Genomic DNA, 24,272 nt, shown 5'->3' with positions numbered 1-24,272 from the left:
ACGTAATCAATACTTGATTGTTTTCGTTACGCGTACTTTGTCGCCATACTAAGCGAGGTGGAAGTTGAACTTGGAAATAACATACTTTGAAGAATTCATTTTTTAAATAGAACATCCATTACTAACATTTGGTAAAAATATTCCTTCATTGCAGTGTACGAGTACGAGTAACTGTATCCCAAACAGGCATAAGAAATACACTTCGGTATATATGTTATGGTGGAGATGAAAGTTGCGACGGTGGTGTCCGTATCCAGCAACACAGTCAGTCAACGCGATGAAATCATTAACTGACATTAGTTCGGTACGTTAATCAATTGTAAGTGGAACTATTTGGGCGCAATGAAGCCACCAGTAATGGGCGGTAGTTAATACTTGTCTACGTTAATCGCCACGTCTATGCCCAGCAATGCGTTCCGCGGAAGCCTCGTCTAGTAATTGTTATTGACTGGTACAGATCCCCCGGGTAGCAAGTGACATTTACACGATGCATTCTGCGTTAAACTTCCCTAGAGAGATTAGAGCAAAAGAGAGAGAGAGAGATGGTCGAAACGTCGTATCTAAATTCCGTTATCTATACGGACATCGTGTACTCCTGACAACGAGACAACAACAAACGTCCTAATAGCCAGTGCTCGACGCAAAGTTTAATTTGCTGACCAGAGGTCGGTGCTCAAAGTTGGCTTACCTCCGTCTTCGCCTCCTATCTCATAGTTTCCTTTGTTCTCCCTAAAATCAAACTTCTTTCTTTGAGCCACCCTAATAACGTCGTCTGCTCTTGAATAACAGCTTCTATGAAATATTGAGTAGCACGTAATGATGGATGGCTCCCTCGAAGACGATTCACGCGATACCTGCGTTATGGGTAAATTGATCCCTGGACAGCGAGTACAATTACTCGTGCGTTGGTCGATGTTCCGAGGCTAATTTAAAACTCGATCTTACAAGTAATCGTATTTTTCATCAGTTATTTTTTCGAAAATAAATCCAAACTCGACCGATGGCTTTTAAAAGTTTCTAAGATAATATTATTCTAAATGTAAAAAACAGTGCACCCTTTGGGTCGAGCTACGAACTCGGAAATTTTGGATATATTTCACAAGTTTTTGCACGAGTTCTGCACGGTCGTAGCACTGACCCTTACAACGTATTTCCTCTTGTCACATGACTTGCATGCACGAAGAAAAAGTTTCCAAGTCGCCATGTACATTTCCACCCCAGTACGTTCTCTCCCTAACATTCTTATGGCAGGTAGTGCATAATGAAAACAGAAAAGCGAGTCAGAAGACAGATGGCCACGGTGCTCGTCTATATTATACCCGCGCCAAGCAACAGATTATCAAACTTTCGATAAAATTTATTGTCCAGAGTCGCGCGGGCGTTGTTGAGTCTTTTAAAATTCAATTCGTTCGAGTGCACGAAGCTCGAAGCTTGAAAAATGCAAAACGTACATGAATTTGCGAACATAAACATGAATCAAAATTCCATTCAATTTATTCGATCACCGATAAACTTTCAATTTCGAATATTTAAAAGTAGTCCGACCAGAGTCCTGTTTGGACTTATTTTGAATGAAGTTACGAGATGTAGAAATATTTAGTTTTCGTCGATATTGTAACAGGATGTAAATTCAGCGAACCGAATTTTTTCACAGCTGCTTGCTGCTCGAATCGACGAAGCAAACAATGGTCGAGGCAATGTTTTTGACGAAACAAAGTCAATAAATGGTTCATCGTTGTATTTACGACACGCTGGTTGCAAACAAAATGTGATTGTTATTTTCAAAACTGTTTTTCTAAGTACATACTCCCTCGACCTGAACTGTGAAATAGAAAATATACATATACATATTTCGTAAACCTCAAACAATGTTCTGTAAATTTCCCCGTTTCTTACTCGCAGAAATTCGATAGATATTTGTTTTCTATTTTCACGTATGTATTTTCACATATTTTCTTAGCAATCTCTACACTGTTGAACCAGTTGTCCATTATTATGTTTCTACCAGTTCCGTGCAGTGGAACACTCATTTTTTCTACGACAGAGTTTGTTGAATAATATTTGATACAGACTTTCTGGTTGCTCGCGTAAACTTCTGTATTTCGTTGCGTACTAGGTTTCAACGTCGAGCAATGAAAAAATTTGTAAACCATATTTGGCGGGTTATCCAATGCATTTATGTAATTGAATCAGCTGCTAAGTATTCTGTGCATTCGACGAGGAACGAATGTTTATTTTTCATGCTGCAGAAACCTAGAAAAGACTAAACAAACTTGAAACCGGTATAGTAATGACTTAACTCTCCTCGGCCTGTCCCTAAATTTCGGTGAACTATGTCACATTTGAATTTTATCAAAATTCCTTGTTTCAACTGCAGAAAGTGCTCGATTTATGATAATAAATATCGAGTAATGATCGAATGTCTATAGATGGAGTACCAGAATAGTTGTAGGTGATAATTGTACAACAGAAGTTCGATTATTGCAGGGGAAAATGGGGCTGCAACATCCTATAATGACCGAGATTCACGCAGTAATTAAGATAACCAGACCAACAAGGAACTTTATTGACGCAGTATGCCAGGCATGTCCACGTACAGTTGCTCCTACTCGTATTCGTACACTATAATGGTGATTCAATTAAATGACACATGAAAGAACAAATAAAGAAATGGAAAACTCAGATATACATAAGAAAATAGAGATAATGAGAGATTCTATACGAAAGACTTTCTAAATTAGAAAAACATAAGATACAAAGTTTGAGTCTTTTTCATGAACAAATTCCACAAGACATCAAGGCAAACATCAATCGAATAAAATAATTGTCATCAACACTGTACCATTTAATTTGAAGTCTGTTCGAGTTGCTGGTGATCAGAGGAAAATCACCAGTGCAAAGGGTTGAATTCCGAATCTCTGATCGTGAGAAAAAGAAGGAGAGATGTAAAACGAAATTCGTGAAACCATTTTCAGGATAACGCACTTGCAAACGGGCGGGACGGAGGTTTCGAAGTGACGAAAAGAAGAATGTCGAGGACAAAATAACCGGGTTGAACAGAGAGGGACGAAGAGAGAGAAAGCGAGAGGAGGGTTGAAAGAGGGGGTTGGAGTAGAGACCTGTGTCCCCCGCGTCATGAATCATGCATTCCCATCCCCCAGGAACGTACTAGAGCGCTCTGCGGTAGCGCGATCCGTCCGACAAATAAACAATGTTATTTGTTCTCTGGGATCTCGACCCATTCGCAGCGGCCCAAAAGACTCCATGGGGTTGGCGCGGAAGAACGAGCCTCGTTGTTCCACGCTCTTGCGAAGCAAAACGTTAGGAATAAGGTCGGAGGTTACCTTTTCCCTGCCTATGTTTCTTTATCTCGTCCCTGGCTCCCAGGTTCTGCTCGTTCCTCATCACCGTTTTTCATTTACCGCCCTTATTTTATGACAATCGAACCTGTCAGCGGCAGAAGAAGCCTGCCCAAACAACCGAGATATATGAACAAGAATGTTTGGACAACGCAAAATAACGAGAGTCGGGGCTGATAACGATATTTCTTCGTGAGAAAATGTAGTTGTACGCTTTTATTTCAGCAACTATGAGATAATATTTGTGTGCTTACGTATGCATGCTGGAATATAATATCGATGCATATGTGCACGTCAGAGAGTCTATATTAACTCTGTAATAACCATGAAAATAAGTCAAAGTAGAGTTTAAAGGGTTGAAGAAATTATATTATTCAGTCTACTAGTAATTATGGAAAATTGTTTAACGAAATATAAAATTTAATGGAATCATGCGAAGCATATATTGAAGTGTACCCTTTGAACTACTGTTTTTCATCTAAATTGTTTTTCTTTTTGTTGCAGATGAACCGTCCTATTCAAGTGAAGCCGGCGGACAGTGAAAACCGCGGAGGTGAGAACAAACAATCGAACCAATACATATCGTAATCGAATATAAATAATACGATCAGAATTCAATACGAAAGAAATAAATTTATAGTACTGTTGTAACCTAGTTCTATTATGTCTCCAATAACGACTACTCATTTAATATTAATCATGTTATTATTAATCATACAATGTTAGATCAACTGACTTTTTGAAAGTACAAACAAAAAATCGAATCGAAATTGTCGCTTTTTCATGGAAAACTGATTAAAATACTATGGACGAAAGCGTTTACGGGTTCGCGACTGTAATGCATTTATTTCTAATGGCGCAAAATGTATGTGCAACAAAGGGCGACGTTATTGATCGACTGCTTCGATAAAAAAAAATGTAACAGATTTAATGGCAACCTGTACAATATTTTTTATTAAATTGAAAAGCATTCACTGAAACATGCGGTAATATACGTTGACAACTCATACGTAACTTTCAATCGAGCAAACACAAAAAAGCACGTCCCGAAAAAATTCGTTTCCGCGCAAATTTTCCATCATTCTCGGATTACGTGCTGCTAAATGTCAATGAAAATCTACACGATATGTTTTCTATCTTACGGTATAAACTTCATAAAACAACGAACAATCGAGTGTGGTAAATTAAAGGATGTGGTAGTAGTTGGCTCGATATATAAATAGCTACCAAATTTGTTAGTTTCATTATCGAAATAAAACTTGTGAATTTGATAATGTATAACGCTTCCAATCTTCCTAAAAAGCGGGATAGTACTTGATCTCGAATAATTGTAGCAAGAATTTCGAAGGTTACACGATACATTAGACTCGTTGCCAAAATTTTACGACACGTTGGTCTGTCCTGGCACACTGTTAGGAATCGATAGTCTGGTTTCTTCGCGTGCACGGTGTCTCAAAACAGAAAATGAAGCCAAAACGGCGTAAAAGTCGAAGTTGCGTCTGGCGTGATACATAGTGGGGGACCCTAAACGATCCATTGAGTTTGATCCAATGCAGATATTCAAGGAGAGGCATCGAAGAAGGAGAAGAGCGAGTTTCGGGGTGGAGCGAGGGAACTAGATGAAGGGGACCGTAATTCATACGCTAATCTGGCACAGATGCCATTGTAATCTCCGGTCTCCTGTCTCGGTATGGCCCCACAAAGCCTCGGTTTGACGTGGCTACAGCAGGAATAGTCCAAAACTCGATGCTTCTGCTTTCAATGTCTTACGTGACAGATACGTGTAAACGTCGCGTGTGTGTAACAACAAACTTTAATTAGAATATTATTGAGCACAAGATTGGATAGACCGATCTAACCGCGAGAGTTCTATTTAGAGTTTCGTACGTTATCGTTAGAGCTGTCTGAATTAATTCTTTTTCGATCGTGACATTATTAATACCGAACGACCGTACACTGGTCGAAAAATATATGATAAATTAGCAAGAAGGGTGGAAATTTCATTCTCGACTCGCGTGGGTCGAATTTAGGACCGAAGAAAATATAAATTAGAAAGAAGATTTTGGTACATGAAATGCAGAGTGGCTTCCGGATGGGTTTCTCGCGTCTTTTAAACGCGAACGCGTCCAATTGTCTCGCAAGAGTCAGGAGAATTAAGTGTACAGCGATGGAAATAGATTTGAGAAATGCGTATCTCTGGGCGGAAGTTGCTCAAGCTCAAGGGTAGTCGAAGTTCGCGCAAGTGGATAATGGCGGCCGCTGTACCGAAGCTAGTTGAGCAAGTAGATAAGTTTCGATCCCTCGGCGAGTCACCTTGCTTCCGCCGCCATCACTCGCCCTACTATGTTCAAGCAGATAAACGTATCCCGGGATATCGAGGCTCTCGAAGGTTGCCTTCATTGCAGCCAACTTTGAGTTGGACGACGTAACACGAAACGCTTTCGTCCGAAGCTCCTGCGAGAAATCCTTGTGGATTATGAGAGAACGACGTGCTTCTTCGCAGGATGGGAAACGATGTCGTAAATAGAAACGGCACCGGGATAAAGTTACGTATGGGTCAGTAATTACGAGCCTGCTTAACGACCTCTCCATCGCTAAGCAAGAATTTGCGTCAGATTAAATTGTTGCTCGACGATACTCGACCCCTCGAAACGCACAGTGTTCCCCATTCTTTTCTTACAGACGTTTTTCTCGTCTTTGAAACAATTTTTTTTTTTAATGAATTTTCATCTGGAAATATAGAATTAAGCACGACCTTTTGTTATCGAGAAAGAGAACTTTGGAAATCTGTTGGGATATGCGTTTGTACGATTAATTGTAAGCCATCGACATTGTAGCTACATCTGAAAATCTATCTTCGACAGTCTGAACGAAAACGAGCGATTAGCTCGTGTATGTTGCAACGATTTAACAGAAAATGTTTTAATGTAATTTTGTGCTGGTTTTAACAGTTTCTCATGTACTAAAACAATGCACTGGGTTATTTTCGAATTTATGAAACATTTTAAATCACAGTAGGGAAATCATTTGTAATATATGTAAAGTTAAAAATGTACTTTTTCCCAGATATCAGTGATTTCAGTAACTGGGCCATGCTTTATTAAATGGAGATAAAATAAAATTGTAACGTATAATTTTGTGTGACGTAAAAGATTTTTCTACCGAAATTTAGAATATTTTATGAATCAGAATTATTCGCAAAAGTGTACTGTTTTAGCACGTGAAACATTGTTAATTCAGAAAGCAACATTCCATGCCAATTATTTTCCATTTCTGTGACAAAATTGCAGGTCAAAGTATCGTACAATAAATACAATAAGATCGAATATCGCAGGAATGCAACGTCCTTCGTTTCCGAATATAATTTTCCCTCGCCGCCTTGATCGAATTAACAGGGGGGGGGGGGGGGGAATTGTAGGATGAGAACAAAAACCAATTTAAAGGCGGAAGAAAAGGAAAGATCGCCGCGTTAGCGAGCCGTGCCGAGGAAAGGAAGCAAGAGCGTCAAACAAAATGTTCGCTTTGTTCTCGGTGTCCAGCGAGAAGATAATTTCCCAAGGGTTAATTCCTTCCTCGATTTCTCGGAGACCCTGACCGGGAAAGGGAACGCGAAGGGCGCGTTAACACTTAGCTCGAGCGACAAAGGTCCAATTCTTGGTCCCCACGGTGTCCTGGCACGACAATGGGAACGAACGCTCGATGAAAAGTACTCGGGGTCTTAAGGAAGGAGAATTCCCTGTCAAGAAATAGCAGTGTGAGGAAGTGTGAGAAAGTGAAGAACCTGGGAGGGAGGGGAAGGAAGACGTAGACGGAGAACGAGGAGCAAGGGTGGACCAAGGGGTAAGAATCCGCGGAGAACGGGGATGCAACGAGGCTGCAAGTCAAGCGAAAATCTAATTTCCCGAGACAAATCCTTAAATGTACCTTGGAGCCTAGCAGGAAGGCGCGAGTCGGGTCACCTACTGGAATGAGCTCGCGTCTAGCACTCGCGACGACGACCTTTAACTCGGTTCGCCAATTTTGCATCTCCATAACCTCGCGAGAACGCGTCATTAAGTTCATTCACGCGGGGAATGCGGTGAATCGAAATCACGAACCGCCGCCGCGTTATCCGTGGAATGTAAAATTGTGATAAAACAGTTACGCCCGATTGAAATCCTCGCTGACGACTACGCTACGCAAACTTCGGGACTCCCGGTTAATGCGAGGATCCGGTCGCTTACTCGAAATACGATAGCGAACGAGGCTATTTCCATTAAGGAACTTTTAATCGGAAATAAATTATTAGCCATTTCTTCTGGCTTTCGTTCTTATTTTTCTTTTTTATCCGAACTGAAAATTTCAACTATTCTTGCACTGAAATTAGTTAATTGTTGCTGTGATATATAAATGAATATGAATGGTTAAATTAGAACTTATGTACTGTATATGTACTGGTGGTTATGAAAATGGCCCGAGTCAGAAATCTAGAGAAGTTTGATGACGTTGGTAGTGCATTTTGGTAAACTTGTGTTCTATTGTACCATGATAAATTACGTAATGAACAATGCTTCTAAGACAAGAGAATAAATAATACAAGCACAAGTGATATCAGACGACTCCAGAAAGTAGGGAGAAGCTATAATAAACAGAATCTAAAATATGCATAAAATAGAAAAATCAAGAGACGAAGAAATCGTTCCCAGAAAAATTCCAAAGTTATTAGTGTTGAAGTATAAGATGTCTGAAGAGTTTAATAACAGACCCATAATAAAATTTTTTAATACTACAAAGACCACTTGATTTAGGCTACTTTCATCATCACCAACGCATATAATAGTAGTTTCTTCGTCGAGCAGTACTTGTCGACTTAATTTGCTGTCTGCCATCACGTGTATCGCGACTGGTCAAAATGGCCGCTCGACGGAAAGAAAAGACTTACGCCGCACCATGCGATCATGCTAAATCTGCCAATGAAAAAGTATTTAATGAAAATTCTGCAGGGAGGGCATACCGAATGTCTTGTCTCGGGAGGATACATGTAGGCAACGACGACGACGAATGGTATAATTTGGGCCCAATGGCATTTCTTTTTTCTGTTCTGTATTCCAGAGTGCATGATGGACGACGGGAGCACCAGTGCCATCTTCTGGAAGTAGGAGGCACCGGTGGCGGCCGCTGAAGGTAACTTCGACTTCCAGGAGATAGCTAGCTTCCTTCCAGTACCTCTATTCTTCTTCTTCTCCGCAAATCGGCAGAAGGAGAACCTCTATAAGAGAAAAAAGAAAGAAAAAACGAATTTTTCTCTCTCATCACGCCATCACCGCTGATTCAGCCAGCACAGCTCGCCGCAAAGTTCATTTTGCTGCTCGCTAGTGTTTGACCCACGAAACCCGACTTTCCTTTACGAACTTCCTTCACCTTCCCCGACACTCGGTCCAATTTTTTAACCCGACACGCGACCGATATACGTATATATACGTGATACATCCCTTCGAATAAAAACAGAATCTAAGTTCCGAATACCATGGAAAGATTACGTCCAATCCTGAACTAAATTATCCCGATCGTGCAACTTTTGTCGAACTTCGACATTCCTATTCTTCATTTTTTTTTATATATATATATAGAGAGAGAGATATTCATTCGACGCAAGTTTCGTTAAAACGATTAAAACTAAAGTCTACAATTTTTACACACTTTGCCTTTCAATTTTCAAAAATCTAAATTCCGTTCCGGACTGTTCGAAACGCGTCTTGTTCGTTCGATTTTAGAAAAGAAAATATGTAACTCGACGCGTCTTTATCGTAAACCTTATCTCCGTTATCAAACACCGTTCAGCCATTCCTGATCCATTTCAACGGAGTATACGAACAATACAGCGTGGTACACTGTAAGGTATTACAAATAATGTTGTGCGTGCCCACATACGTGAACCTTTACCTAGTAGCCGTAAACTTGTCGTTCGTGTTTTTTGCTCTAGTTATTGCGCACCGGCGTTATCACATTGTGAAAACCTCGTTACGGCGGGATCTGCGTGGACGCTCTTGGATTCTCGCGGATTCGTCCTTAATTTGCAAAATTCACAACGATCGTTCGTTTGGCTTTTCGAGGCAGGACACGTTGGATACACGACGAACGTGGAAAAAGCGAAATCATCTTAGAGCGTCCACCGGCCGTATGTTGCAGATAGCTTCCTTTTTTTGTTCCGAAGGCCGAATATATCGTACGCCTCGTAAAATTCAAGTCCCGTAATTAATCCCAATCTTAAATTTTTTCACCTTATCCCTTCGTATGGACAAACCACCTTATGCGTAAATATTATATATTTATATAATTATATATTTATATACATACTATACCGCTCTTTACAGCTATGACCATAACATAGTGGCTCGCTCGTTGGATGTGTTGTCTCGTTCGTTATCGATGTGTTTTTTTATCACCTCTGTAAATATTTTCTACTTATGATGTCAGCTACGTTTATCTTATTCTATTACTTAGATATGATTCTATATGAAAACTTCTTGACCCCTTTCCAGTTTTTACCAGTTTCCCGACGACAGACCCTTTCCACGAACATTCCATCGGCCAATATCTCTCGTCACGTAGTCCCAGTCGATCTCGCACACCCACGATCATTTATTATCGATATTATACAGGGGTACACGTACACGCAGGATACACATTCAGCGCAGATATTTCTAAAAAGCATTTGCGTTCGAAAATTATCAAATTCCTTAGCTTTTACGATGATGGATGAGACACGGTGAGACTAAAAAAAAATAAAAAAAATTATAAAACTCGAACGATGTTTCGGAAAAATCTAATCTGAAGACGAATCTCTGGTACGGTAGCAAGCGTAAACGTATTCGCGCAGAGCGATTCTCAAATAAGTTGCCAAACTTTCGAAACAAGCTGTCCAAATAATAAAAATTCATTTAATTCGGTCAACTAATAAGTAATCGATATGTTTGATAATAACTGTTGCATTAATTTAGAACAGCATCCAATAAAAAAATAATACACACAGATGTGTATATTTATACTTAATATATTTATAACGACAACATTGTTTATATATGCTTTAAAAATTTGGCGCTCTATTTTGCGATCGCTCCGCGTGCGTGTTTTGCGCCGAAAGCATCCGTGCGATGAACCAAGAAAGAGACGAAGACACAATCAGGCCCAAATATACTTCACAAAATGAAAAACGACAACATGATCGTAGGTCGATTTATTTCATTTCTTATTTCCGCGCGCGCGTTAGAAATAACTGCAAATTGTTGAAATAACAAAAAAAAGAAATTTATTAAGTGGCGTGTGACCCTTTATAAGCGATATGTTGACCTCAGCACCACGCGGTACGCTCGTTGGCGTCGACCTCTACGATCGCAGAATCTTTTATCATCATCGAATCGCAAATACATTGATTTTCCAACGAACAAAAAATATTTACTAGAATACGGTGTAATATATTGAGAGAAAAAAAAAATTGAAATCTCTGCGTAGACGACGTCGCCATCGAGAGTCCCGCCCGTAGTTGAGTCGCTTGTACGCCCCATCCGATTTTTACGCGAATATCGTTTTTTCTCCATCTGTTCTTCGGCTTGTGGCGTAGGATGTAGGATTGGAATTGATTGATTTCCTTTGTTATCGTTACTTTGTTACCTTATAATTCCCATTGAAATACATTTATCGTCACTGTCACACGTGTACGTCGTGCTACTTACCATGTTGGTATTACAAATGACATTTTTTTTTATCGTCTTTGGCATTTCAGCAGTTCTCGACTGCCATCTGAATGTAATTGAAACAAAAAAAAAAAAAAAGAAAAAAAGGCCGTACAGGCTGCGTGTCCGTGTAAATTTGCATATAACACAGATCATATATGTATATATCTATATACATATGGGAATATATAGATATATGTATATTATATACCCTTACCCCCTTCCCCTTAGGATGGTGGATGCTGGTGTAACCGTGTAACTTTGTCGTTCTCGGTGTTAGCCGCAAAATCTCTTTTAATGCCTAACAAGCGCTATAAGCGAAACTCGCCCCTTTCGAACCCGCCGACTAACGCATTTCTTTGTCTTTTTTCTCTGTTCCTTTTACTTCAACACGCGGACGACCCGCAGACAGAAAGCTGTTCGTGGGAATGCTCAGCAAGCAACAGACCGAAGACGATGTCAGACAGTTGTTCACTGCCTTTGGCACAATAGAGGAGTGCACCATCCTCCGAGGACCCGACGGCAGTAGCAGAGGTGAGTAATTAATACGACATTTATTCTAGGTTATAGTCGTACGTATATCTTTGGCATTTTATCATCGTGGTGTTGCTACAATGTTGATACAATTATGACATGAAACTAAACATCCAGCACGGTTATGACAAATATTCACGAGTTACACTTAAATAGAAGAATGTTTACTGTGTGCCACAAATTTGTTAGTAGCAAAGAGCGGTTGTATAGAGATCCATTAAAAATCACAATCCCAAACTCATTGAATTTCGATCATTTCTTTTACAACTTCTTGAAAATTTTACTGCCTTTTTCATATCACATTACTACGTGCATATTCGACGAAAACGGAAAGATGAAGATGAGCAAGTCTCATCTCAGTCTTGTACAATTTTCATCCGATTCTTAAAAGAGGAAGATCAGAGACAAGACAAGGTTGTTTTAAATAATGAAGCGCGAACACACTGACGCAAGAAAGTTTAATTCTACCCGTAGACGAAATTCACGAATCGATAGAGGTATTTACGAAAACGTTGCATAGCCGCGCGGAACAGGGGAGGAACGAGTTTAAGGGAGTTCAAAAGCGGAACGGGAAAGACAATAATTTCCGTGGAACGAATCAGCGAATTTCAAATATTTTTATTTCGAAACGAAGACCATGAGTAATAGGATGCCGGTCGAGTTTCTGAGAGTTTTTAAAGTAAGAGGGTGGGAGTAATCGAGCGGAACGAAGATGGCAAAAGCGTAAGTAGGGGAAATAAGATGCAGGGGGAAAGAAAGGAAGCAAGAAAGATAGAACGAGCCGATGAAAGGGGATAGAACGAACGATGTTATCCGAGGACGCAGAGAAAGGGGAGAGGGGGTAAGTAGCCAAGCAGGCGTGAATGTAATTAAATTCCACCTTGAAGTAAAACTCACTTTCAACAGTTAATAAGATTTTGATTCGCAGTCGGTGACGTAACATAGCACCCATCGTCTTTGACTGGTTTGCAATGCGAAGGGAGCTCGGTGGAGGGATGATTGTAGAAGGGGGTGAAAGCAGTACTCGTGGCGAGACTCTTGCGATGTCGAATCTCCTCCTTTCTCTGTTCCTCCCGCTCCTTTTTTGCTAAACCGTCGACAGTGTTATTGCCTCGCGAAAGTCTTTGTCAAAAATTGAGGCGATGTTGCGCTCGCTTTTCAAGCCCTTTAATTAAAATCACAGGAACGCAACGGATCGATCGAAACGTTCCTCGAGGTTGCTTACGAGGATTGCCCTATGCGCTGTACGAGCGAAAGTCGAAGAATTTACAAGTAAAAATGCAAATGACGTTGAAAGTTAACCCCGTAAGACGTATAAAATGCATCCACGAAGAAACGTATCTTTGCAAACGCTAAAAAATAATTTCATTTATGGGTGGAACTTATCAAACGTATAGTAAGGCAGTCGAAGTCGTGTTTAGTTTGAGAAAAAATGTAAACCTGTCTATGGCAGATTTAATCGCGATGAACCCGAATGGGGTACGTAATCAAGTCTTCGGCGAATGGATATGCCTTCCACAGGAAGTCATCGATCGGTTATTCCGTGTAACTCTGCCATTACATCCTTCGTCTTGGTCCCGTTCTGACGGAAACTTTCCAAACACGCTTCATCACCGCTCGCCCGGTTCTACTTGAGTTTCAGAACTAGCTAATCTGCGACGTTATAGAGACATCAAGGAGATCTCTCCTGTACGACTTCACCTGTATATCGCTTTAGGTCTACCACAACAGCCGGTGGAGTCGCACAAACGACACACGCACACTACCCCGAGTGGGCTTTATCTCGATATCGGCTGACATCGCTGAATGACAAAAAATTTAATCAAAAAAAACGAAATCCGAGGTTGCTGTCAAATACATTCTGTTAGATTCGTTTCGATAATTATTGGCCGTTTCTCTCGTCGCTAGCAAACAACTTTTCTCGTCGAACATGGTATTGCCTAGGTAGCTATCTCGTAGGGCGAAGGTTTCACGGTAACGAGGAGTTTAAGAAAGGAATTCGTTTCGAAGATTCTATGGGAAGACAGGACGGTCGTCTTCGTCATCGTCGGGGGGCGGTTCGCATTCCTCCGATGCAATAGTAACGACAAACTCTTCGTCCAATTATTTTTCCCTCGCTTCGAAACATTTCAACGCCACTTCAGCGAACGAACTCGTTTCTATTCTCTCGTTTGCCTGCCAACTTTTCTTCGCCCCGTTCCCGTTACCTTTTCTCTCCTCTCATTCTCTTTTTCCGATTCCCTTTAACTCCGTTTTTCTATGTACAACGGGGTCCCGACCGTGCCACACTCACCGGAACGCGGTGCTCGTGTTATTTCAATTGCGCGAGCAGCAATAATTCACCGCGCTAAGAAGATTATAAAATGTTTATGAATAATGGAACGAAATATTATTTCCAACACCTGAGCGAATAATGCCACGAAGGCACCCTCGAAAACTGTAGGCGAACTTCCGGTGTCTCGTATCCGCTTATTGTGGAACGCTGTATTGTAAACGTTAAACGAATATTCGCGCAACGGAACAATTTCGTGTTTTAAGTCGCAACAACATCGCGCTACTGCGTTCGTGATCCTCTTCCCGTTCGCGAGCTCAGCCATAGTATTCATAACAACGCGAACTTTCGTTAATAATCTGTAACGTTTCGACTATCGGGAAAATAAACAACTTTCGCACGTGAAAACGCAAATAGTCAATTTTATCTAAGTCACTTTATTCGTTATTCATAATTTTTTTAGCGAAACATGCATTCGAATAGAATAAATTAGGGAAGTAATAGTAATTTTGACAATATTATTATTTATACAGTGTCCCAGCGACCGTGATACTCAAAAATGTACAGTAAAATTTGTTCGTGCCTCTGTTTTCGAGATAACTGACGCTTTAGATTCAACGTCCAACGTGCCTGACCATTGCACGACATTTGTACTTATATTGTTACAACATTTTTTTAGAAAACTAATATAAATATAATCAATATAAATTCAAGTTCGTGCCTCTGTTTGTGTGATAACTAACGCTTTAGATTCTACGTCCAATGTGTCTGACCATCGCACGACATTTCTACTTGTATTGTCATAAGATTTCTTTAGGAAACTGATTCAATATAAATTCAATCTCGTTGTGATAAAGATGCACAGCTGTTCTTTCATTCAGAATATTATTTGCATAGTTCTTTTTTCCAAAATGGCGACCTTCCGCTATTGCACCTAATCGCATTTACGGAACAGTTTCTGTATCTAGGTTTGACGCAGTTTGGCTTCATTCCACATGCATTTCCAGTTGTTTCGAAGTTTTTTCAGCTTCGAGAGGAGAGTTTTGCAACTCCAACATCCAGTGTGGCGTCTCTAGCTTAGGATGGCCTCGCGGAACTCTGTACAAGCTGGTATTTCGCACCACACGATTGACATTAACAAATGATGTTTTCTTGTTTAACTTGAGTGATGTTCTATCGGGCGAAAAACTATTTTTCAATCATTTTTCCTGGAACGCGATCGTTCGATACAAATTAGAATTGGCCCGTTAACAGCATTACTAACAGGAAGTATAACGAATCAATAATTTTCTCGGCCTAGCATTTTATGAGGGAGTATGAAAAGGGTGATAGTTATCGATGATTGATGGTTATGCTGTCACCTGCACGGGTTCGTCCCTTTGCAGAATGTATCTCGCCTCGATATACACGTCCAATTTACAGCTTTTATCTTCAACGTGAACGACGGTGAACTTACGGAATTAAAATAGTTTCTCTAGTCTCGAATAACTGAAAATTAAATTCTGCAGAATTTAAATATTTCGTACGATTGACACGATTGTTGTGTGTGAATAAACTTTCTATCTTCCAAAATCTTTCTATCTTTAAAAAAACTTCCAGATCACCTACTCTCCTCTTCCAACTAAGAAATTGCAAAGAAAGCGTTTCAACGTTCCAAGTTATTATCGAGAATTCGTTTAAAAATAATCATAATCTCTATCCCAGGGAAAAATTTTCTCAATCGATACTTTTATGTACCGTTATCGTACAGTTCAGCGATGGCATCGAAACAACCGTGGGACGAAGTAATGTAATAAATTTCTGAGTATTATCTGTCGACGCGAAACCGCAACAAAACGCTAAATATGTCTTGCATTTTTAACTCCGGGTGAGCATTAATAAATTTACAGAGTTTGGACGCGGTTCGATGAGGTGGCTCCGACTTTTATTAGACTTCGGAGACTTCGCGTGACTCGAAGCGTGATCTTGCTCGATGATAGTTATTGAAAGATACGCGATAACGCAACGTGCAACTTCGGTAAATCACGCAAGACATTCGCGCGACATTTGCACCGTTGATCTTTTTCGATAACGCTTCGACCATTGTTGTTAGTTTCGTGGAAATTTCGATAATATTTAATCGACGAGTAAATATACAAATTGCATTGTGCGTCGTTGTCAATTAATCGCGATGATTATCGTGAAGCGCCGATTTCAACTGTTTCTTTCGTTTAAAAGTTGTCAGTAATTAGAGAAACGATTAAAAAGTCGCGATTAAATCGAGACAAATTTAAATTAGCGTGTGTCTCTTTCGACTGTGTTTTTACTTGCAATTTAACTTCGCGTAAATTTAATAACGCGACGATAAAGAGTCTAAAAGAGAAGGTATTGCTTGGAATATCGTTGTATTCGCATTAGATTCGAATCGGTACAAATAATGATCGTCGATTTTATGCGATAAAGGTTGTATTTCCATTACGATAATTGAAGTAACGGAACGAAAATGTACGAAATTGAAACAGGATCGGTACAAACTGCACGCAACAATTCATAATCGCTTGAATCAATACGAAATATCCCTTTAACGAAAAGATTACATACATCGGTCGGTAATAATTTCCAGTCTACTCGATGATTGAGATACGTAATCAAACAAAAACGATATCAAATAATACATTAACCGTGCAAACAGTACGTACGAGTACAGAGGCAAACAGAAAACAGGGTGTACGGCTAATAGAACATTATTACGACAAACACGTTGTACAATTATGTGAAGTATCCGTTGTAGCAGCGTGTTTACGTTGTTATAGCCACAATTTTCCTTGTACAAGCATGCCTGTACGGTGTTCGCGTTGCACTCTCCTTCCAATAGAAGCTGGAACTCGAGGAGGAGGCTGCTTTCGGGTGGAAGCTCTCAATATGTCCGACCTAATCCTCTCCCAGAGGACCTGGCCGTCCCCCTCCCCCTCGCGCGCGCTTTACTTCGCAATACGTATAAACATTTCGAGCCCAGCTGCGCCACAGGATTTAAGAGCTGAGCGATTAATAAATGCTTCGTACGACGAGAGCCGGCACCAGGACTCTCCGACAGCCACTCGACGAGGCTGTCCGTGATTTACCGTCCGGACTCGCGTGTCTGCATTCAAGCTACCGCGTCCGGATTTCCAGCGATTTCGCGGCATCATTTTGATTTAGTGCTCTTCTAGCGGCATTTGAAACATCACCAGGCACCTGTCTTTCTCTTTTATAGCGATATACGCCCGTCAACCTGGCAAATGAAGGTTTCAGGTTATCAATGGATTTCATTCCGGATACCGTCTCTTAATGATATCTTTTAATATCTTCTTTTAAACTACCTTAATTCATTCGAAGAATTATTTTTGCTCATTTATCTCTGAACGACAGAAACACTTTCCTCCATCGATACCTTTTTAGAAACCCAGATACATATGTATACATAGTGTCTATAAATATTTATTGGTCAATATCTGTTTGAAAACAGGGGTTCTGAAGTAAAATTAGAGCGATAGAATATTATGTACATTTAAAATGTAAAATTATGTGAAATGTTCTCTAATTTTGTTTCGCGCCGAATCTACGAAAAAGGCTAGGTTCGCGTATGCCCCAACGACACAGAATTATTTATGGTTTCTGATCTTAATTGCGCTTAATCCGAGTGTAAGATTGCAGATAACCTTCGTATGTTTACGCCTGGTATAATTTACATGATTCACGATCGTATCCTTTTGTTGAGCGTCGTTCCGATTAGCCAGTTGCAAGTTCGCCCGACGCTTTTGGAGCGTATCTGATACGGATACGCTATCACGATTATAAATTAATGTAATCGAGTCACGTGAACGTTACTTGAATTACGCGTGAGGAATAAACTGGAACGTTGTTGTCGACTGGTTTATTGCGACAACTCATCGGGATGGACAAGCGACTCGTCCTGTAAATTTTATTTCTTACTCTCGTTCGAACACCCTTGGACTGTAATCTTATTTCATGATAAAAGTACACTTATCATGACGTCGTAGTGTCACTTTCCCGTTCGCGTGAGCACGTTGTTTTATCCGTTAAGTTAATCGCGCCCCAGTATTGCGTCAGAAACTTCGTCAATATCCGTGAGATTATCTGTTCATGTTGCTCGTAGGAGAGACCGTTGAATGAAAAGAGAGGCGACAAAAAATTTATAGGTATCATAGTTCCTTTCCGCGCGATAACTTTTGCTCATCAACCGTAAATACACCATATTGCCTATAAACCTTCGCATTCGTACGTTACCTGTCCCGATTCTATGTGCGATTCCCATCGTGCTCGGCTCTCTGTTCTGCGTTATCAAATAACCGACGATGGTCGGTTCTACCAATACGCTTTCAAGTATTGCTTCCTTTAGTCTTTCGGTTTTTTTTATAAAGCTAAAGTTTTTAACTTTGAGAAATAACAATGCAGTAAAAATTAAAAATTTTTCTCTGATAAAGAAAAACGTTCTCGTAGATTTAAATTTATTCCACTATACCCAACGTTATATGTGAAAAGTGCTCTTTTATTGACAAAATAAGATTTACTGTCTGTCTTGTTATATCTTTCAAATCATGGAATTTAAATAATATTAAATTATAGAAATACCAATGAATTTATTTTTGACATTAGGAAGCATCAAAAGCATTCGACCTAACAGTATACTAGAAATTTCACATAGACAACTGCTAAAATAACAGTGACCAATAACAAAATTTTATGGAACATCCTACCGATAAGCAAAAACATTAACAATGTTGACCAAACCATCACCAAACGCCAGTTTCGAGTTTATGTTTGTTATTCCAGCGGTAATGGATTATTCTGCGTACTGGACGAATTCGTCCGCATTGAATTCGTTACATTCTGGTTAACAGTACGCACAACAATTATTGCTACCATTCTCGTAAATGATGAAAGCCCTCTGAAACTTCTTTGTTTTTTTCCAACCCTTTGTATTCAATTTTCTTAAATAGAAACTCGTTCAGCATCGTACCCAACGTATGCAAATCATCGAGAAACGAGTGTCATGATTTTCGTTGTAACATGTTTTCTTTTACGAAACTCGTAAAGCGACCCATCGTATGTAAATTGAAATCATCGTCGAAAGACGGAATATAAAATATTAACGAACATTTTACAGTTCTGGCGAGCCAAAGCAATGTTCGTACATGGTTAGAAGGTACGCAAGGGCTCGTGAAATGACCAGCTGCTTCGTCTCCATACTTCGTACGCGTATCTTTTTTTGTTTGTGGCTCGCCCGTAGCCATGCAAGTACCTACTTGCAATTTTACTCGCCGTATTACACGACAGACAAACGCCCCGCAGCAACGAATCCGAGATAATAGTGGACAGAGCGGTAACATTAAATATTTCACCGGGGTTTCTCATTTTTCCTGTCCTCTGCCGGCATTAAACTCTCTGGTTGTCGTTACGCAACCTCCTTTCGCCGCTCTTACGGGATGGCTATGAAAGTCCATAACGCTGGCCTCGCTCACGGCAGTAGAAATTTAATAATCCATCTTGTATCCTTCCATGGGACGTGGCGGTTGGCGGATGGCGTATACAACGCTGTTTCGTGTCGTAATAATAACGAGGAATTTTACGAAGAGTTTTACCACTTAAGGCTACCCATCGTTTCTATATTCCCCTACGCTACGATGCCTCGTTGTAACGGATGTCGCAACCCTGTAACTAAGAACCCCGTAACGACACGGAGGATTCCCATGTTTATCGCATAATAGAAAAACTGCTAGCATCGCGCGCGTTAAACGACGTGTAATCACGAGTCGACCACGTACGCGATGAATTCCGAGTTATTCGCAGACGCCTTGGTTGTTTTCCGCTCTTCACGCCACGCTAAACGCTTCGAGGTTATTATTTTCCACGGCGCGACGACGAAGACGCCCAGTTTTAATTTATAACATCGTTCCTCTCGACCGTGGAAATTGAATTCAAAGGTTTTTATATCGTAAGGTTCTAGCAGTTTGTTTCAATATTAATGCGCTCGTAAATGTGATTATATCCATTGATGGAAACGAGAAAAAAGAAAGACGAACGATCGAATAACGTAATCGCGTATCTCAATCACGTTCATCGATTAACTCCTCGTCATAGAGTAAACGAACAATCGCGCAACTGATTGTTATGTCCGATTACCTACAGTCAATATGGATACCGCATGGTTATTCATAGTTCCGTATGTATATTTTCAACCTGTGATCGGTGTGTACAACGCGAACGGCAACAGATATTGTCACCAAGGAAAAATCCATGTATCGACGATCCAACCAAATACACGATACAGGCGTATAATCTCTAAGGCCGCGCATTCGTCGATGCGTACGGTCAGAGGGAATAGGAAACAGAGGGAACGAGCGACGTGCGACCAGATGGGACGATTTTTCCGGTTACGCGTGTTAGAAAACGCCTCTGCGCGACACTAAAAATCGAGTAAAAACGGTTATCGGCGCGACGCCTTGCACGATTGGTTCGAAAAATCGAGTAAAATTGTTTAGAAAACTAATAAAAGAAGTTCGTACGATTGTAGAGTTTTATTTTTTAAACAAACGGCTTAAAATTCCGTCGGCACCCGAATGATATTTCAATTTGTCGGAAATCCCTGACATCGGGGATAAAACTGATCGATTTGACGGCGGAATGACCCGAGCGTGGGCATTTCCGAAGCAACCAGTAATCGGTTACCAGCGGGTAGCGATAAAATAGAGAGGGTATGTAAAAGCGTCGATGTGATCAAACAGACGGAATTACTAGGTACAAATCGTAGGACGCGGATGATTGGATTGCCGGGCAAAAGAGACGACAGAGGAAGGTTTTTGGATAGCGAACGGATAAAGAGAGTCAGAAAGGGGGAATGGCAGGTAGAACGCCAAGCGACCAGACGTCGTCGAGGTTTATACGCGCGTTACACGTACCGGGAGTCCGTACGCGGGGGCGACTGTATCTGCGAGCATACCCGCGTACGCACGCGCGCACGCGGTTCGTAAATGCACGTTAATCCGCCTACCGAGTACATTTGCGGCGTTGGTACCCGCCCATCGAATCGTCGAATTTTCATTTCTTCCGTAAAGCTCCCTGTTTACCGCTCGAACGGGAAAGCAATCGGTGGGATGCTCGGTGCATACGAGCACAGAGGGGCACGGATATACGAGGAAACCGCCGCTGACAAATCCTGCAAACGGTTTTAGCTTTTGCCCGAACATCCACCGCGCGCTCGCGCGAAGAACACAACAAATGAAAAACGAGTTTAGAGCGCGGACAAAGGCCTATCCCAGGGACTGTTTGATTCGCACTTTCCGCGGAGGAAGTTTGCGATAAACGGCATCCATCGAAACGAAGCCACTTGCGTTCCTGTTCAGCGTTCGGCGTTCCCCTCAGCTTCTCTTCTCTTCCGTTCGATGGAACGAGAGAGAAATGAAAGAACGAAAGGGTTGGGATGAACATTGGAATAACGAAGAGTTTCTATCGTACAATTTGATGCGTCGCAAGTGTCGACGGCGCGCGTTTCATGGGAGTACGCGCGCGCCACGTTCGACCTATGCGACTACGTTCGATGTATATTTTGCATACATGCATCGCACGTACAGGAAGGATATACCGCACGCGTACATGTAGCAAACGAAGCTCGATCCTATAAGCCCCGGGGGCGTCACAATAATTATAAAACTACGGGCAACAGTCGTACGAACACCCCTCGGATCGTGGGTAAGCCTCGAAACTGCTGCCCCGGAGGTTTGCAATTCACCCTCGATTTATATCCATGGTCGGCCCCTCTTTCTTTTGTTCTCTCTCTTTCTCTCTCACTCTCTCACTCACTCTCGTTTTCTATTTCTGCTTCTCTGTCTTACACTTTATACTTTTCGCTTCTTTCCCCGACTCTCTTCTTCTCTTTCCCTAGGACGCTTCGCGAACGTTTCATCTTGATACAGTAACACCGAATTCAATGCCTGTTGTATCCCTACGTTTAACAATCGCACGATTATTTTCAACCATTATTGTCTTTATTGCCTTCTGTAGAGACTAGTATTGTTTAAAATGTACCAATATTCAAATTGGAACTAATCTATGTATATCTATCGTCGTTGGGGCCGTGTAATTATATTGTATATTATATTAGCGAAATTTAGATATACCATCAATTTTGGTAACAATCAATTAGTTATGAGTTAGAAGTTCTTTAGCGGCTTCCTGTATTCCTTTAAAAAGTATGTCACTAGTGTTGTACGCATTATATCTCATGACATACGCAATTAATGAGACTCTTATACAGACTATGTAACTGTATTATATCAAAGGATGTACAAACCCGTAAATAAATAAATAAATATATAATCGATCATTTTCGGTTAGAACTGAGTTAGTACTCGACCGTTTTCGGTTAGGACTCGATCACGACTGAACCACTTCCGATTAGACCTGGGTTAATATGCATTAGTGTGCTCAACGAGGTTACAATCGTTGGAAAACTGAACAATCAGTGATTAGTTAAGGGAAGCTCGAAATATTAAAATTTTTGGTTCCAACAGACTTTTGACGCGCACTGTACATACGAAAAGAAAAAAGTAAGGTCGGTCTAATGCTAATGCTACCCCTTCCTCTGAGCGTACGTGATGCGCGAGGGAGATGCGCACAAAACTATCGAGCCTCTCCGTAATGGACGACGTACCACGATTCAAATTCACACATAATTTCTAAACAGTATTTTAAAAATTTCGTGTTCTATAGCAAAATTCTATGAACTAATAAATACTGTCGGACGATTTCGTTGCTAAAAAAGTTTACAAAATGTTGCTCGCGTTCCCAACATTCACAAGTTTCAAAACTATTTTCGAGACTTCAAAAAACCACAAACGGACATTTTGACCATTCTTGAATTTCAAATTCCGTAGAAGCTTCGCGTTTTCGTTTTGGCCGGGTTCGAAGAAGGCAAAGCGTAGCGCACGGAATACCCAATGGCGTTACCTTCTGCTTCGAAAATGAATATAACCGGATACGCCTTCGATATTTTTCAAGCCCGATCTTATCCAGGATGTTAAGTTAGAAAGAGGATATTAAAGGTCGCGGCAGCTCGTAAAGCTTTGGGAATGGCGGTAAGGGCCTGCGGACGGAATCGCCGGGACGCGGTCGCCGCGCACTGAAAATCCCGCGCCCCTGATTGCACAGTAATTCTATTAGACGGGCCTGCCCTTTACGCGTTCCAGGGCGGTGTCGGAAATTGTGTTTTTAATTCTGGCTGCTAAATCAGCCGTGGCTAAACAAGTATTAACATTTCTCTGCGGCTGGTTACGGCCACGACGCGCTCACCGCTGAAAGGTTCGGAGTTGAAAAAAAAGAGCGAAAAGTGATAACCGTGGAAAGAACGTAAGGGAAATTCGCAGCATAGACAAAGCTGAAACGAGGCAATCTGCTCTGTTCCCGTTGCGTGCGGATTCGTATGTTACGTGTACGATGGCGGAACCGGTGTACGTGTGTGCGCGCGCGTGTGGACCGCTTGCGAAAGTCAAAACGTAATACGATTAACGGACATTAAATTGAAATACCCCTTCTGGGAATTCGCGGCTTCTCGCGTCGACGATTTGCAGCGATGTTTTCTGCCAGGCTGGTTTTTTCATTCGGCGTTTGCCGCTCTAACTCCATCCGCGGCCCTCTTTGTCTGCCGCTGTCTCCGCGGTACGCACCTGCCTGGATGCTGCGAGGGAAAAATCGCATTTTCTCTGTGACATTGTCGAAAGGGCAGACTTCGTGTTGGGGAGACAAGTTGGAACGTTGGTACGTCGGTGAATTTGATTTGTCTGTCGAGCGAATAGACGCTCTTCCCGTAATATCGACTGACATACGGCACTGGAGATATTTAAATAAAACAATGCAAGCCTCTGCGCGGAAAAAAAAGTAACGACAGATATTGAATCGAGGGAAACGCGAGAAACGGAACGCGCCGATACAATCGACGCGATCGTAAACTGAACGTGAGAATGGATCGAGCAGTTCAGTTTTTAAATTCTACGGAAGAATATTCATGTAATGTTGACAAATTATGGCAACTGTATGCAGGATGTCCCAGAAATCACGCTCAAGTACATGTGTGCCCCAAGAATATTCAGAGTCGATTTTCTCGAAAACAGAGCCTCGAACAAAAACAATTTATTTCACATTTTAAACTTATTTTTTTCACGCAGAATTCATATAGCATCGTGCATCCTGGGTCACCCTGTGTCCAACAGTCCAGGCCGCCATACTCGATAAAACGCTGCGTTATATCGAGGAACCTACTTTGGACGTTTCTTTACAAGAACTGTAATTGTTTTCAACGACACAAATTCGATTCACAAATATATTTATTTTAAAAAATGCAAGAGAGAATCATCGATTTTG

At 41.1% G+C, this 24,272-nt stretch overlaps 1 protein-coding gene across 17 annotated transcripts in view; it reads left to right on the top strand.

Annotated features, from left to right (window-relative positions):
- The window catches only part of Bru3 (CUGBP Elav-like family member bruno 3), a 714,599-nt gene that overhangs the window by 630,640 nt on the left and 59,687 nt on the right, over positions 1 to 24,272 (top strand). For 13 of the 17 annotated variants that reach the window (XM_076775070.1, XM_076775069.1, XM_076775081.1 and 10 more), the window contains 2 exons: positions 3,864 to 3,912; positions 11,480 to 11,605. In XM_076775070.1, the coding sequence (XP_076631185.1) occupies positions 3,864 to 3,912; positions 11,480 to 11,605 (175 nt within the window). Of the gene's footprint in view, positions 1 to 3,863; positions 3,913 to 8,450; positions 8,523 to 8,544; positions 9,237 to 11,479; positions 11,606 to 24,272 lie in introns of those variants that run through there. The other 4 variants (XM_076775079.1, XM_076775078.1, XM_076775076.1 and 1 more) reach the window with 3 other exon arrangements.

The sequence above is a fragment of the Colletes latitarsis genome, chromosome 10, assembly GCF_051014445.1.
Source record: "Colletes latitarsis isolate SP2378_abdomen chromosome 10, iyColLati1, whole genome shotgun sequence".
NCBI lineage: Eukaryota > Metazoa > Arthropoda > Insecta > Hymenoptera > Colletidae > Colletes > Colletes latitarsis.
The sequence above is the reverse complement of the archived record's forward strand: the minus strand, read 5'-3'. Positions and strand labels throughout refer to the sequence as shown.